At 55.9% G+C, this 15,078-nt stretch overlaps 2 protein-coding genes across 2 annotated transcripts in view; one reads left to right on the forward strand and one right to left on the reverse strand.

Moving 5' to 3' along the window:
• The window catches only part of MYLK4 (myosin light chain kinase family member 4), an 84,773-nt gene extending 81,270 nt beyond the window's left edge, over positions 1-3,503 (reverse strand). The window contains exon 1 of the mRNA XM_052649803.1: positions 3,227-3,503. Coding sequence (XP_052505763.1) covers positions 3,227-3,503 — 277 coding nt within the window. The remainder of the gene's footprint in view (positions 1-3,226) is intronic.
• Positions 3,502-14,264, forward strand: WRNIP1 (WRN helicase interacting protein 1). The gene is made up of 7 exons (XM_052648411.1): positions 3,502-4,254; positions 5,963-6,154; positions 6,579-6,820; positions 10,664-10,893; positions 11,824-11,979; positions 13,102-13,181; positions 13,658-14,264. The coding sequence occupies exons 1-7, from the start codon at positions 3,502-3,504 to the stop codon at positions 13,931-13,933; spliced, it is 1,929 nt and encodes a 642-aa protein (XP_052504371.1). The 3' UTR covers positions 13,934-14,264.
• The last annotated feature ends 814 nt before the right edge of the window (positions 14,265-15,078 follow it).

A 15,078-nucleotide genomic window follows, 5' to 3' on the forward strand; every position in this document is an offset into this window, starting at 1 on the left:
AATCTGGATAGGGAAACTGGTATGGTTTATTAATTTTATTTTTCTAGTACCACCATCTAGTGGAGAAAAGTTTGAACTTCAGACAGAATGAGCTGGGGTTCAGGAAAACAGACTCACAGAGGGCTTAGCGGGTGACCAGCAAGGTACTAAACACCTTTACATTCCTAGGATGGCTGACCGCTCACAACAGGCTGGGAGGCACTGCCAGAACGCCCTCAGGTTTGGAAGCTGAGCCTGCGAAGGGCAGCAGCTTGCCCAAGGTCACACCACGGCCCGCTCAAGCCCAGACTGGAGGGCAAGTCGGTGCATTTTCACCTCGCATTGCATCCAAGTGGCTCAGTTTTATCCACAGATGAGACCACAGGAGTAAAGTACACGTACACGTGGAGATACAGAGTTTTGTCTTCTCTTTTTTCCTTTTTCTGATTTTTTTTCTTTTAAATATATACATATATATATGAACAAAGCACTTGTATAAAAATAAGACAGGACTAGATTATATAGCTTTGTATCTTCTAACTTTTACTCAGTATTACACAATAAATGCTTTCCCGTTATAGTAAAAGCTTTTGAAAATATATATTAGGCAACAATAAAGGCAGAAACAGAATTCCATTTTTCTGTCTATACACAGCAGAGTCTTGAAATGCATTTTAAAAGACTGGAAGAGGGTGTTACAATATTAACAGTGAGAATGAGTAGATTTTTCACAATCAGTGTGTATTAGTTTTTTAAAAATTAAGTTTTAAGCTTTACATTTATTAAAAGATTCAAGAAGCTTCACAGATGTTGCCTGGTTTGTTACTATTTCAAAATATTTTGTGTTAAAGGTGACCATACGTCCATCTGTTTCTACGAATGTTTAAAATTATCCTAGTGTTTCCATATGTAGAGATACTTTCCTTCGAAACCCATTTTGAGGACAGCCCTAGAACCTGACCAGCAGCAGGACACGCCGCACCAAACTGCGTCGCTTTGGCCCAAGGACTGTACGGTTATTGTTTAGTTGCTCGGTCCTGTCTGACTCTTTTTGGGACCCCACGGACTGCAGCCCACCAGGTTCCTCTGTCCATGGGATTTCCTAGGCAAGAACACTGGAGTGGGTTGCCGTTTCCTTCTCCAGGGGATCTTCCTGACCCAGTGACTGAACCCGAGTCTTTTGTATCGTCAGGCATATTCTTTACCACTAGGCCACCTAGGAAGTCCACAGATTACACTGAGCTGAAGGCAATTAAGCTGATACAAGAAAAGCTCTCTGCTCTCCCCTTACTTCCTAAGAGCAGGACATAAATTTGAAAAGGTGTCCCCCACCCATCTACCAGGACGAGCAGAAGTTAATCGCTGGAGGGAACCCTAGACCCTCATCAGCCCAGAGGCGGCATCAGAGAAAGCTGCATGATATAATATTAACTAGTTCTTGTCTCCCGTTTGTTGTGGTTGTTCAGTTGCTCGGTCGTGTCTGACTCTCTGTGACCCCATGGACTGCAGCACACCAGGCTTCCCTGTCCTTCACTATCCCCCGGGGCTTGCTCAGACTCATGTCCATTAAGTCGGTGATGCCATTCAACCATCTCATCTGCTATTGCCCTCTTCTCTTCCTGCCCTCAATCCTTCCCAGCATCAGAGTCTTTTCCAATGAGTTGGCTGGCCACTGATATCAGATGGCCACAGGACTGAAGCTTGTTTCAGCATCCGTCCTTCCAATTAATATTCAGGGTTGATTAACTTTAGGATCGGCTGGTCTGATCTCCTTGCAGTCCAAGGGACTCTCAAGAGTCTTCTCCAACACCACAGGTGAAAGGATGGATTCTCCAGTGCTCAGCCTTCCTTACAGTCCAGTTTTCACGATCATATATGACTACCGGAAAACCATAGCTTTGACTAGACGGACCTGTGTTGGCAAAGTGATGTTTCTGCTTTTAAATACACTGTTTGTCTCCCGTTAGTTTCCCATATATTTGCCTTAACTGTTTGCTCCCTAAAAACGAAAGGTCCTTTTCCTTTGTCCTGTCATTCCTTTGAACGTGCTGTTTTCCACTAAGCTGCCATCTAAGCCCCAGCTCACCACTAGCCACTCCATGTGTATGAGACCCGCACATGTCCACAGTCCTGTTTCTCTCTTTTTAATCTGCCTTCTGTTGGTTAAATTCGAAGGACCCAGCTAATAAAACCTAAGGCGGAAGGAGAAAATTTCTCTCTAGGCTCTGAAAACCTCTTCTCAAACTACCGGCTTTTGTGAAGTGCAGGGGCTGTTTGCTCTGGGCAATAATTAAAAGGTTATATAAAAGTTCATGATCCTACACTTCAAACTGTATGATGGCCAAAGGGTAAAGATTCTTTCTCAACTCATTTTTGCTTACCTCTTCTAATCAGACTATCGGATTTCGGTCCTCTTTACAATTGCAGGGAGGTTGCAACACATACTTTCAATCCAGTATCAACCGAAAAAATCTTTCCTTTGCTGTTCTTTTTTATAGCATCTTTTATACACTGCTAGCTCTCCGTGGTGCTGGAGAAGACTCCTGAGAGTCCCTTGGACTGCAAGAAGATCCAACTAATCAATCTAAAATGAAATCTGTCCTGAGTAGTCATTGGAAGGACTGATGCTGAAGCTCCAACGCTTTGCCCATCTGATGCAAAGAACTGACTGCACACGACTGGGCAGCAGACCAAGTCCTCTGTGACCCATTCCTTTTTGTAAAATCATCATGCACAAGAGGAGGCGCATACATTCCGTAGGTGGTTATCTTTCGGTTACGTTTGACGTTCTTACGCAGATGAATTAGGAATTCCAGTCTTGTCAGCTTTTAGAAAGTCAATTCTCCCCTAAAAATGTTTCATTTGTTTCCATGCCACCTGTTTCCTTTCTCTAAATACCAAAAAGTCAGCTTTGTAACATGTTTTTAAATTAGTTTCAGAAGAGCAGGAACGCGGCTCAGAGAAAGCCATCCCCCCTCGCCCACAGGCCAGAGACGAGCGGGTCTCGCTCGTCCGCCGGCGCCAGGCGATGCCCGCGCGTTCCTAACGTTTAACTACGAAGCGGCCGTGAGACACCACGCGTTTGGGGTAAAAGGCCAAGTCTGGGGAGAACGGTGGTAGACGTGTGTCTCCGGGCGCCGCTGCGGGGGGCCCTTCGGACTCCCTGGGACCGGCCCCTGCCCGGCGCGCCGCCCGCGGCCGCCGCCACCCCCGCTTCCCCGCCCTCTGCCTCCGCCCCGCCCCCTACCGCGCGCAAAGCCACGCCCCTGGCGCAGCCGCGGCTCGCGCCCCGCCGCCCCGGCGCCCCTCCCGCGGGCGGGCTTCCGCACGCGCAGCCCGCCGAGCGGTCGCGGACCCCGCTTCCCGGCGCGCCGCGCGAGCCGGCGGGGCGGCGGGCAGAGGGCGGGCCGACGCGGGCGGCCCGGGCGTGAGGCCTGAGCGGCGCTCTGCGCCGCGCCGCGCGCGTCCTGCCGCCTCCCGGAGCCGGGGGCGCGCGGCGCGGGGCCTAGCGCGGCGGCCGCCATGGAGGTGAGCGGGCCGGAGGACGACCCGCTGCTGGCGCAGCTGCACCGGGTGCAGTGCCCCGTGTGCCAGCAGGCCATGCCCGCCGCGCACATCAACGCGCACCTGGACCGCTGCCTGCTGCTGCACCCGGCGGGCCTGGCGGAGCCGGCGCAGCCCCGCGCCAAGCGGCGCCGGCCGTCCGAGAGCTCGGCGCTCAAGCAGCCGGCCACGCCGACGGCGGCCGAGAGCAGCGAGGGAGAGGCGGAGGAGCCGGACGACGGCGGCGAGAGCGAGGGCCGCGAGAGCGACGACGCGCCGCCCACGCCCAGCGGCGCGCGCCTGCTGCCCGACTTCCCGGGCGCGCGGCCCGGCAGCCCGGGCGGCAAGGGCGCGGGGCCGCGGCCGGCGGCGGCGGCGGCGGCGGCGGCGGCGGCGGGCGGCGCGTCCCCGCGGAGCTGGGGCGAGGCCGAGGCGCCGGAGGAGGAGGAGGCGGCGGGCGACGCGGACGGCGAGGACGACGCGGGCCGCTGGGACGCGGACGCGGGCGCCGCCGCTTTCGGGGGCCCCGGGGGCCGCCCGCGCGCGCCGGCGGCCGAGGAGGTGCGGCAGCTGCTGGAGGGGAAGCCGCTGGCCGACACCATGCGCCCCGACGCGCTGCAGGACTTCGTGGGACAGGGCCGCGCCGTGGGGCCCGAAACGCTGCTGCGCTCGCTGCTCGAGGCCAGCGAGGTGCCCTCGCTCATCCTGTGGGGGCCACCGGGCTGCGGCAAGGTCAGCGCGCCGTCCCGGCCCTCTGCGGGGGGAGATGGGGGGGGGGGGGGTCCGATCAGGGCCCGCGAGGCGTCCCGCCCCGCCCTCACCCCCTGGCTGTTAGTAGCCCCGATTCTCGGGGAAAGGACAGGTGGCCGGGAGCAGTTTCCCATTCGGGAGTGTGTCCATTCAGTTTTGGAAAAAAAAAAAAATGCAAAAAATTTTAAATTTCTGTTGTGCTTTCTTGTTGGGTTTCTTGTTCATTCGTTTTGTTCTTGCAGACAGTTCTTTATCAAACCTTGAAACTGTACTTACTTAACAGGGCTGACCTGAGAACTCTTTCCCTTTGCAAGAGGGCTGACCTGAGAACTCTTTCCCTTTGCAAGTCGCTTTCATCCACTGTTTTCCATAGCTTCTTATGATGCCTTCCCCTTTAGAGAAGAAACTGGGTGCGTCGTGGTGTCCAGTCTTTCTTGGGAATTAGCACAAGCCCAGAGATGGGCATTTAGGATACTGGAATCTAGAGAACAGAGCATTGGAGGAACACTTGAGCAGCAATCTGAAGGAGCCTTAAGGAGGCAGGTGTTAAGACTGAAAAAAGAGAGAGCCAAGTGGTGCTTAAATATATACATTTTATCTGCTGGAAAAGGGAGAAAGCACCACAGAGTGGAAAGCCAAACCCAGGATTAGGTGCAGAGGCGCTCAGAGCTGTGAGGTTCAGACGCCTTGATGGTGTTTTCCGTGGTTTTTCTTTGTAGCTTCATCCTCTGTTTACGTGTCTTGCACTTTGCTTTGGTCAGATTTAACCCACGTAGCTTGGTACTCTGCAGTAGCATCCTTACTGATTCCCGAGAACTCTTAAGATGGGCAGAACGGTTAATCAGATAGAAGAAGCAGAGAGCAAGAACACCCCTAGGGCGGTGAGCAGGACGCACTCACAGAGGACGTGTGGCTGGAAAGGCAGTGGGCTGGGCTGGTCAGTGCTGAGGTGGGTGACCGGTCACAAGCCAGGCAGGTGTGGCCTCTGGGCTGGGACTTGCTGAGGAGCAGCCGCAGTGTCTGATGGGGCCGTGTGACCTTCAGAAGATATGCCCCCTTGCCACTCATTCCGGAGCGTGTTTGCCCCCTTCACCCCATCCTTGCTGCTGCACTGCGATGCCGACAGAAATAATAAACTTAATGGGAGCGTGTGCGTGTGTATGCAGCCCCCAGTAAGCGCCAGGTGCCGAGCAGCGCTTTTCCTTGGATTCCTTCGCTTCCCGGGAGCCGCTGCCGGAGGCGTTGCTGCTGCTGTACCCCGTCTGCTGCGGACGGTCACACGTGGTGGTTCAGGGTCACCGCTGGTCTCCCGGCGCAAGTGCTGGTTCTCTCCCGCGCTGCTTGCGAGCTTCGGGCTCTGGTCCCCCTGGCCTGGGGGTCTGCGCCTCTCTCGGCTGGGCGAGGGCGCACCTACCACCAGGCTCTGCTGCGTCCATTCAGCAGGCCTTTCCAGAGATTCCGGAGATCTTAGTGTCCCCCGGCAGGCATCAGCGGAGTTAGGCCTGAAGGAGAGGAGGTCAGGACTCGCCGAACTTCTAGCTGCTTTTCTTGCTTTACGTGTAGCAATGTCTTTCGTGTGTAAGCACGCAGCGCGCCGTTTGAGCTGGCTCCCTCCTGCCGAGCGCCGCGGTGTCCAGGCCACTGTGCTGGTGCCCGTCCTCCCTGTCTCAGTTCCCGCCCTCTCTCGCAGACCACGCTGGCCCACATCATAGCCAACAACAGCAAGAAGCACAGCATCAGGTTCGTGACGCTGTCTGCAACCAGCGCCAAGACAGCTGACGTGCGGGACGTCATCAAACAAGCTCAGAACGAGAAGAGATTTTTCAAGAGGAAAACCATCCTTTTTATTGATGAGATTCATCGGTTCAATAAGTCTCAGCAGGTACGTGCTGTTCCTTCTGGTCCTTGCGAATGTGGACTTGAGTGTGAAGCCTGTGCATTCACTATACAAGGGCTAAGGGTGGGGGTGATTGTAATTCTCCAGGAGCCCAGGCCCTCCGCCCTTCTCCTTCATGGCTGTTACGCTCACTTTTTCTTAGCATGTTTTTGGTGCCCAGAAAATGCTTCCTCTGTCTGATAAATGAAATTGTAGGTGTATCCTGGGGCTGTTGATATGAGAAAAACTACTTTGGGTCAAGTTTCCAATTTTCAGGCATTTGTAATTGAAACATCAGGACTCAGTGGACAGCTTAAGTTGCTGATAGGATCCTAAACTCAGGATTAGGAAGAGAAGGAACAGCCGGCTCACCCTGGATCCTGCAGGCTGTCGACTGGGGTCAGCATCTTCTGCTTTCCTTCCTGATCAGGACACGTTCCTTCCTCACGTGGAGTGTGGGACCATCACCCTGATCGGGGCGACCACGGAGAACCCCTCCTTCCAGGTCAATGCTGCTCTGCTGAGCCGCTGCCGAGTCATCGTGCTGGAGAAGCTCCCTGTGGAGGCTGTGGTGACTATCCTAATGCGGGCCGTCAGCTCCCTGGGGATCCAGGTGCTGGACTCCAGCCGCCCTGCCGACCCTCTGAGCCACGGCGGCAACAGCAGCTCCGAGTAAGCTCAGGCTCCGCGGGGATCCCCTGGCTGGGCTGGAGGGCAGGACAGAGGAGGGTGTCCTTCCAGGATGGACGGGCGCATGTGATGCTGGGCTGCCGAGGGGCTGCCCTGTCTCTGCAGATGGAGAGACCACCCATCCCGGGCGCCCCGGAAGCTCTTCCAGCTCTGACTGTAACCGCCTGGCCCCTGGCTTTAGTTCTCGGGTGTTTGCCTCGGTGCTGACAGATTCCAGGCTTTTCCTTGCACACCTTTTTATTAAGGCTCAGAAAACTTGGAGAGGCTTTTTGATTATTTTCTTCATAGGAGAAACTTACGTCATGAATCTTTTTAAGTTTATACTCAGGTTCCAATTTTCTTTTTCCTGCAGTTTTTTTTTTTTTTTCCTGTAAAACATTTGAGTAAGAATTAGTGTAAACGGAAACTAACTGAAAATGATGCCTTAAAGGCCGTCTGTTTGCTCCGGGTGATGTCTCTGTATCGTGAGAGGTGTGTGAATCGTGGGCCATCGATTGCCTTACGTGGGGCAGGGCTCTTCCCTTATTTGTGTTAGAAGCACGCCTCTGCCGTTTGCTGCTGTCCGAGATGCGGGAGGAATTACCTGGGGCGCAGGAAAGCCTGGACATGGACAGGGACGCCCTTGGGCCAGGTTGCATGGCTTGAGGGCCGAGCTGGGGTGGGAACGCCACCTCCGCCGGAACTGAGGGGCCGAGAGGGGCCTGCGGGCAGAGATCATTGCAGCTTCAGTCGTGAAAGCACATCATCGTCTCCGGACTCAGGGTGCACTCTTCTCTAGGTGCTGGTTGCTGAGGTCCCTGCACACCTCCCTGTCTGTTCTGGGCCTGAGCGCCCCTCCTCGCCCTCCCCTGAGGTCTCGAAGGGTTTCAGCGTAGTTACTCCTCTTGAGGACCCGCGAGGTGTCAGCGGGGTTGGGAGGAACTGGCTAGCGGCTGGAACCTCTGTGCGGCGTTGTTCTTGGCAGTCAGCTCCCATCCGGAGACTTGCCTCGTGACCGTCCCGAACAGCCTTTTATTACTGCAACGCCTGTATTTAGAAAGACTAAGTTTGGACAGGGGCGATCCTGGAATGTGGCTCGTGTGAGAGAGGGGATGAGGAGCCGTGGGAGACCAGGTGGGCTCACCCCGGTGCCCATGACTCCAGACCTGATGGAAGGGATGACGGTGGAGCAGAGCAGACCTCCAACGCTTGGGAGGATTGCATTTTCCAACCTGGAAAACTCCGTCTCAAGGCTTTCTCGCAGCCTGCTCGTTGGCCTCTGTCGTAACAAACGAGGCCTGCTCATGGCCTGTCCGTGAGGACTGGGCTCTGAGACGGCCTGTGTGCCTGTCCTCTGCCCACTTCCCGCCCCGGGTGTGCCTGGCGCAGTTACACACAAGGGCGATCTGTGCTCCCGGGCGCTGACCCAATGGTCATGCAGCGATGGTGACCCACCCCTTTGTCTTTGGTGTTGACATTTTCCATGGTGCCTGTTGGTAAAAAGATACTGAGAGTTCTGAGTACCTGGCTTGCTTTTCAAAATAGCGTTTTGTTATGAAGGCTGCGGACTGTATGATATGACCCAGCTTTGTTTTCAAAGCTTGACTGGATGGTCACAGGATAGATAGGTACAGGGTGTTCCGAAGGTTCTGCCTGCCCCCAGGCCCACCCCCGGCTCAGTGAGGTGAGAGGCTAGAGGGTGGGCGGCTCACAGAGGGGGCTCAGCCAGCGCCCTGGCAGCTGCCGTCCGCTCTGGGTGCTGCAGGTCAGGATTCGTGGTGGTGTTTTCTTCTGTACTTCCCATCTGTCTCAGCTTTTAAAAATACACGTTCCATCCTGAGGCTGCGGGGAAGCTGAAGTCGGCCCACTCGGTGTGCAGAAGTGGGGCCTGTCGTGCACCAGGCCCTGCGGGTAAAGGACCCCTGTCCTGCAGCCAGGCGCCTCCAAAGGGCGGCCCTGCGACACTGGCTCAGGCCTCCAGCCCCGCGCTCCCCTGGCACATGGTCCCGCGCGTGCTCTGCCGCCTGTGGCTCCGAGGAGAAAGGCCGTCGAGGTTCTAGTTCTGGGGCGAGATGTCGAGGCCATGTAGGTCTGCCCTCCCCACACACACAGACAGACACAGATAAAACACTTGTACAGACACAGTTACACACATCACACAGACACATATAGACATATATATGCATACTTACACATATACACACAAACACGCACTTAAACACATATATACACTTATACAGACATGCATATACATATATCACACGCATACACAGACACACGTACTTATACACACACATGTATACACACACAGAGAAACATGTACTTATACCGACACATATACACACTTATATACCCACATAGAGACACATGCACTTACACATGCAGACACACACATATACGCACGCGCACACACAGACACGCACTGACACGCAGACACGCATATACACACGTACGCACAGACACGCAGGTGTCTCCTCCCTGCGGCTCCCCCGAGCCTCCGCACCTCCTCTGCTGCTGGCCCCCGTGTGGGCTGTCTGGTGTGGGCTGTCTAGTGTGGGTTGGCTTTCATGCGGGTCTGGTGTTTCTCCAGATCATCAAGAGTGCGCTTTGGAAGTGGCTGTCGGCTCTACAGAGAGCCAGCGCTGTGGTCTCCGTGTGTATTGTGAGTGTCTGGTCAGGAGGGGAGGCCGGGCCAACAGGAGAGCCGTCCGGTGTGAGCCGACTCCTGAGGGTGGAGAGGCAGCTGGCAGGCTTGGCTTTGGAGACATGGCAGAGGTGGGCCTTCAGGGGCGAGTGCAGCCGGGGGTCCTCGACACTGTCCCCCCAGGGAGGCGGGGCGCCCTCTGAGCACTCCCTGCCCAGCCCAGTGGGGCCTTCGGGGTTGTCCTCCAGGTAGCTGCTTCAGATGATCTGCGTCGATGTATTAATTGCTGTGACATTTCCAGCTGAAGACACGGCTGGGCTGTAACTTTGAACAGTTGTATTTTACTTTGTACGTATGCAGCTAGCCAGGAAGAATACGATCCCTCTACATAGCTAAAAGTGTTGGACACCTTGTCTAACTAGACAGAATAGGAAAAGTTGCTCAGTTAGACTCGAAGTCACAGTTAGACCTTCTTTACGAAGGTCCACGAGTGGTCAGTACCCCTGTGGCAGCGTGCCCCAGACCAGAGCCCAGTGCCCAGCTCCTGGGTGCTGCTGTGCCCAGAGGGACTGGGGACAGGTTGGTTGTAAAATGAAGGATGTGCTTATAGAGTTGTCCCTCAGGATCTGCAAGGCATTGGATCCAGAGCCCCCACCCCCGTGGACACCAGAACCCAGACTGGAGGATGCTCAGGCCCCTCTGTAACAGCCTGATGTTCGCCTAGGACCAGAGCACATCCTCCCATATACGCAACATTGTTTCTAGGCGACTGATCACACCTAAAACAATGTAAATAAACCAGGTGTAGGTTGTTGCAAATAAGCTCTGAATGCTTTGTACCTGGTTGTCAGTGTGCAGCAGACTCAAGCTGTGCTTTTTAGAACTGTCTGGAATTTTTCCCCATAATACTTTACATCCGAGGCCGGTTGAATTCATGCACGTGGAACCTGGAGACCGCAAAGGACTGAATGTTGGGTGGAAAAGGACCAAACGTCCAGTGAAATAAGCTCGGGTCTCGAAGGCGGGGCTCTGCTCAGCCGCGCTGTCTCTGGCTGCCAACAGTACAGGCCCGCCCCAGCACCAGGGTTCAGGGTCCTGGGCGGAAGCTGAGCCTCAGGGCTCGGGAGTGGCCTTGAGGGATGAGAGGCACAGCGTACTGCAGGAGGGGGTGTCCAGAGTGTGACACGGCGCTGGTGTTGCAGGTCCTCGGTGCTCATCGAGGACAAGGCTCTGGACACACTGGCCCACCTGAGCGACGGGGACGCGCGGGCCGGGCTGAACGGGCTGCAGCTGGCCGTGCTGGCTCGGCTGAGCGCCCGGAAGACCTTTGGGAAGAAGGGCGGACAGAGCTACCCCCCGAGCCGCGTGCTGGTCACAGAGAGCGACGTGAAGGAGGGCCTGCAGCGCTCACACATCCTGTACGACCGGGCAGGTGAGTGAGCACCCGGCCCCCACGCAGCTCCGCCCAGAGCCTCCCGGCGCAGCTCTGCTTCCTGACTAGGGGGCTGACAGCTGGTGTGGAATCGTGGGAACTCAGGTGTGTGTTTAGTTTAAGTAACTTGGTTCAATTGGAGTTCTTTAATGAGAGTTAAAATCCTTAATTCCCTTGTGGCTCAGCTGGTAAAGAATCTGCCAGCAATGGGGGAGACCTGGGTTTGATCCCTGGTTTGGGAAGATCCCCTGGAGAAGGGAAAGGCTACCCACTCCAGTATTCTGGCCTGGAGAATCCCATGGACTGTATAGTCCAAGGGGTCGCGAAGAGTTGGACGCTACTGAGCGACTTTCACTTTAATTCCTAAAGGCACAATTAAAAATTAAGTTTACGTAGAAATTGGTGCTTTTATTCTGTGCTAGTTTTTTTTTTAAATGAATTTTTCCATGTGTGTTTATCTGTTTTCATAAAACCATACTTACAGATACCAAACCTGGCACCAGCTCCCGTTAAATCCCTGAGCTGGAATAGTCAACATCATGAGCACAGCACTCTGTGTCTTTGTAAAAGACATGGGCGATAAGGAGTCCCCTGTAGACGAGGGTGTGTGTGACTCTGGGCCGTCGTGCTGGAGTCGGATTTCCACCCCTTTAGAAGGAAGTGGGGTCTCCAGCATGCTGCCTTCATCGTGGACCCGGTGAAGCGTGAGACCGAGGCCCTTTGCAGCGGGCGGGGGTCAGCACCGCTTCCCCGGCCCCGCGTCCCATGGGCGGCGGCGGCACAAGCCCCTCCGCGGGGCCGGGTGAGGGAGGTGTCAGAGCTCGCAATGCTCAAGCCCTCCCGGGTCCCTCGCTGGCTCGGGCTTCCCTGAAGTCAGGGGAGAGGCCTGCGGCGCGGCGGGCGCGGGGCTGAGCGGGGCTCTGCGCGCAGGGGAGGAGCACTACAACTGCATCTCGGCGCTGCACAAGTCCATGCGGGGCTCCGACTCCAGCGCCGCGCTCTACTGGCTGGGCCGCATGCTGGAGGGCGGCGAGGACCCGCTCTACGTGGCCCGGCGGCTCGTGAGGTTCGCCAGCGAGGACGTGGGTGAGTGACAGGCGCCGGGCGGGGCCCCGGGAGTGTCCGGGGCGGGGCCTGGGGTGGGGCGGGGCCCTGGGAGTGTCTGGGGCGGGGTGGGGCGGGGCCCTGGGTGGGGTCTGGGGTGGGCGGGACCCTGGGAATGTCCTGGGTGGGGCCCTGGGAGTGTCAGGGGCGGGGCCGGGAGTGTCCTGGGCGGGGACTCGGTGGTCTGTTTGTGGGCATCTGGCTGTCACAGTTATGGGTCCCTGCGTCCCTCGGTAGTAACCCCACGGGGTGCAGACCACCTGCTCTGCCCACGCGGGCCGCCTTCACAGCTCGTGTCTGTGTCGCCGTGGGGTCCGTGGGACCCCGTGTCGAGGCCCTGTCAGCAGCAGTTGCCCACGTGGTGTCCCCGTGTCGCACTTGGACGATTCTTGCAGCATTCACACTTCCATTTCTGTCCTGTTTTTGTTTGGAGGTCTGTGACAAGTCCTCTCTGATGTCACCACTGCAGAGAGACTGGCTCCCTCAAGGCTCGGGTGACGGTTGGCAGGTTGAGCAGTGAAGTGTTTTAGACACGACAGTGTACTGTTAACATAAGCTTTGGGCACGCCGGGGAACCAGAGCATCCGTGCAGCTTGCTTTGTCGTGGTTTTCACTTTATCTCGGTTTTCGTGTTATTGCAGTAGTCCAGAACCAAGCCCACAGTCTCGCCGAGGTGCCTGTGTTGAAATAAAAGCAGCGTTTTAATTTTGCTTTGGAGTCAGGTGTTCTGGTTTTCATCAGAGCTCCTGAGATGTTAATGGAAAGGGAGGGCTCCAGGCCCCTTTAAGGAGGTCCCAGAGCCTTAGCTGTCTGTGGCGTCAGCAGTGCCCTGTTCTCGGCGTGTCCGTCCCCTGCCTGTCTCCATGGCCTCTGCTCTTTACGGGTGCTGTACGTGGTCCCCTGTTTTTCTACTGGATGCAGAGCTTTTATCTCCAAGGAAACAACAGTTCTGAAGCCTGCACAGTAACCACCCTGTGCACACCTCTGGAGTCAGCTAAGATCAGCTTTTGCTGAATGATTCCTCGGTTAGGGTCTGCAGGCGGTGGTGGGTCGGCACGGGGGTGTGCGGTGGGACTTAACTCGCCCCGTTCGTGTGTGTGGCAGGCCTGGCTGACCCGTCCGCCTTGACGCAAGCTGTTGCCACCTACCAAGGCTGTCACTTCATAGGCATGCCCGAGTGCGAGGTAAGGCCCCTGCCCTGTGCCGTCGCCTCGGGTAGCGCCTCCCTGGGCCTGGACCTCTGGGAGCCTGGACCACGGAGGAGGCCGCCTGGCTCTCTGACCCCCATCTAGAAGCTTAGACGCTGGGGGGAAGGGACCTCGGTGTCAACAGGGTCTGGTGTGGGCTCCTCGGAGGTGCTCAGGGTTTCCTGGGGGCAGGAGCCTCAGAGGAGCTAAACAGGATGTCTCCGCAAGTTCACCCACAGACAGAGCAGCTCCTGCTTAGCTTTACATGGTGGGGTTTCGAGAAGAATTTCATGTGATAAAAAGTCCTTTCAGTTTTAAAAGAAAACCACTGGTCTGGTTTAGCCTTGCCTCGGGGAGGGACGCCGCCTCCTTGTCGTGGTTTGTCCAGACTGTGGGCCCCATGGGACGTCAGCGTGGCGGGGGGGCGGCTCCCAGAGTTAACCCGGGGCGGCGCCCCCCCCAACCCCGCGCAGGTGCTCCTGGCCCAGTGCGTCGTCTACCTGGCGCGAGCCCCGAAGTCGATTGAGGTGTACAGCGCCTACAACAACGTCAAGGCCTGCCTGCGGAGCCACCAGGGCCCGCTGCCCCCCGTGCCCCTGCACCTGCGCAACGCGCCCACCAGGCTGATGAAGGACCTGGGCTACGGCCAGGGCTACAAGTACAACCCCGCCTACAGCGAGCCGGTGGAGCAGGAGTACCTGCCGCAGGAGCTGCGGGGCGTGGACTTCTTCAAGCAGCGGCGGTGCTGACGGAGTCGGCCGACCGGCCGGGGGCTGGCGGAGGCTGTCCCGGCCCGCCTTCTGCGCCAGCGGCGGAGCGTTCTGAGGTGGCGCAGCCACTGCGGCCGCATGTGTGACGTGACGCTGTGTTCGTTTGCACCCTGTGCGACGTGATGCTCATGAAACGTTCTGGCAGCTTCGTGCAATGGATTCACGTTATAAGGAGGTATCTATTTTGTCATAGTATTTAAGTCATAATGTCATTTCAAAATTGAGTTCTGTAGGTTTCTTTTCTTTTAAAAAATGTTTATTCTGGGTAGTTTCAATTGATTAAAAAAAATGTAATTGTGGTTTAATACTGCATAGTGTTTTGGGTATTTTTTTTATATGCAAAGGTCTTATGAGCCAATAAAACTATTTCAAAGTACTCTTCAGTTCTTGCCTGTTTTCCACCTGGGATCCAAGGTTCCAACAACATCTGTCAGTGTTACATTCTGATGGGTAAACACAGGAAGAAAAATGACCCTAGGTAACAGAGTTTAGAAGTCTGTGTATCTGTGAAAATCAACTTTAAAAATTTTGAAGGATTTTGAAACATCATCGTGATTGATTTAAGTACGGTTAATCTTCAGTTCCAGAGTTGGTTGGTTCCCATTTCTTTGAGGCCAGTTCTCAGAATTGTGGCGACGTAGGTCATGGCTGCAATCTGATCAACGTGCAGCTGGCGCCACCTGGCGAAGGTTCCAGCTCGGTATGGTTCCAGCTACCTGTAGCCCTGGAGATTACCTGTAGCCCTGGAGAAGGAACTCAAGGCCCCTGCTCTGCTTCCTGACTAACCTGCCACTGTGTGCTCCCCCTCGACCATTTGCCTTTGCTTGTGCTTTCTCTCACCTCTCTGATGAGACTTGCCCTTTAGCTAAAGCTTTTCCGCAGACAAAGCAGGTGGCGGCACCTGGCAAAGGACCACAGGGTCCTGCTCTGCCTCACTGATTTCTCAAGCTCCCTCCTGCTGTTGGGCACCCCTCTCCTCCGGGAGGACCTGCTCGTCTGTTGGTGGTCTGCCCCGTGGGGGGACCCCTCCCATCCTGGGCGCCGTTGCTTCATGCGTGCATCATGTCTGACCTCGGGATCCTGTGCTCAACCTGCTCACATGAGGCAGATCCTGCGGTCGCTTC

Source organism: Budorcas taxicolor, chromosome 11, assembly GCF_023091745.1.
Source record: "Budorcas taxicolor isolate Tak-1 chromosome 11, Takin1.1, whole genome shotgun sequence".
In the NCBI taxonomy this organism is placed as follows: domain Eukaryota; kingdom Metazoa; phylum Chordata; class Mammalia; order Artiodactyla; family Bovidae; genus Budorcas; species Budorcas taxicolor.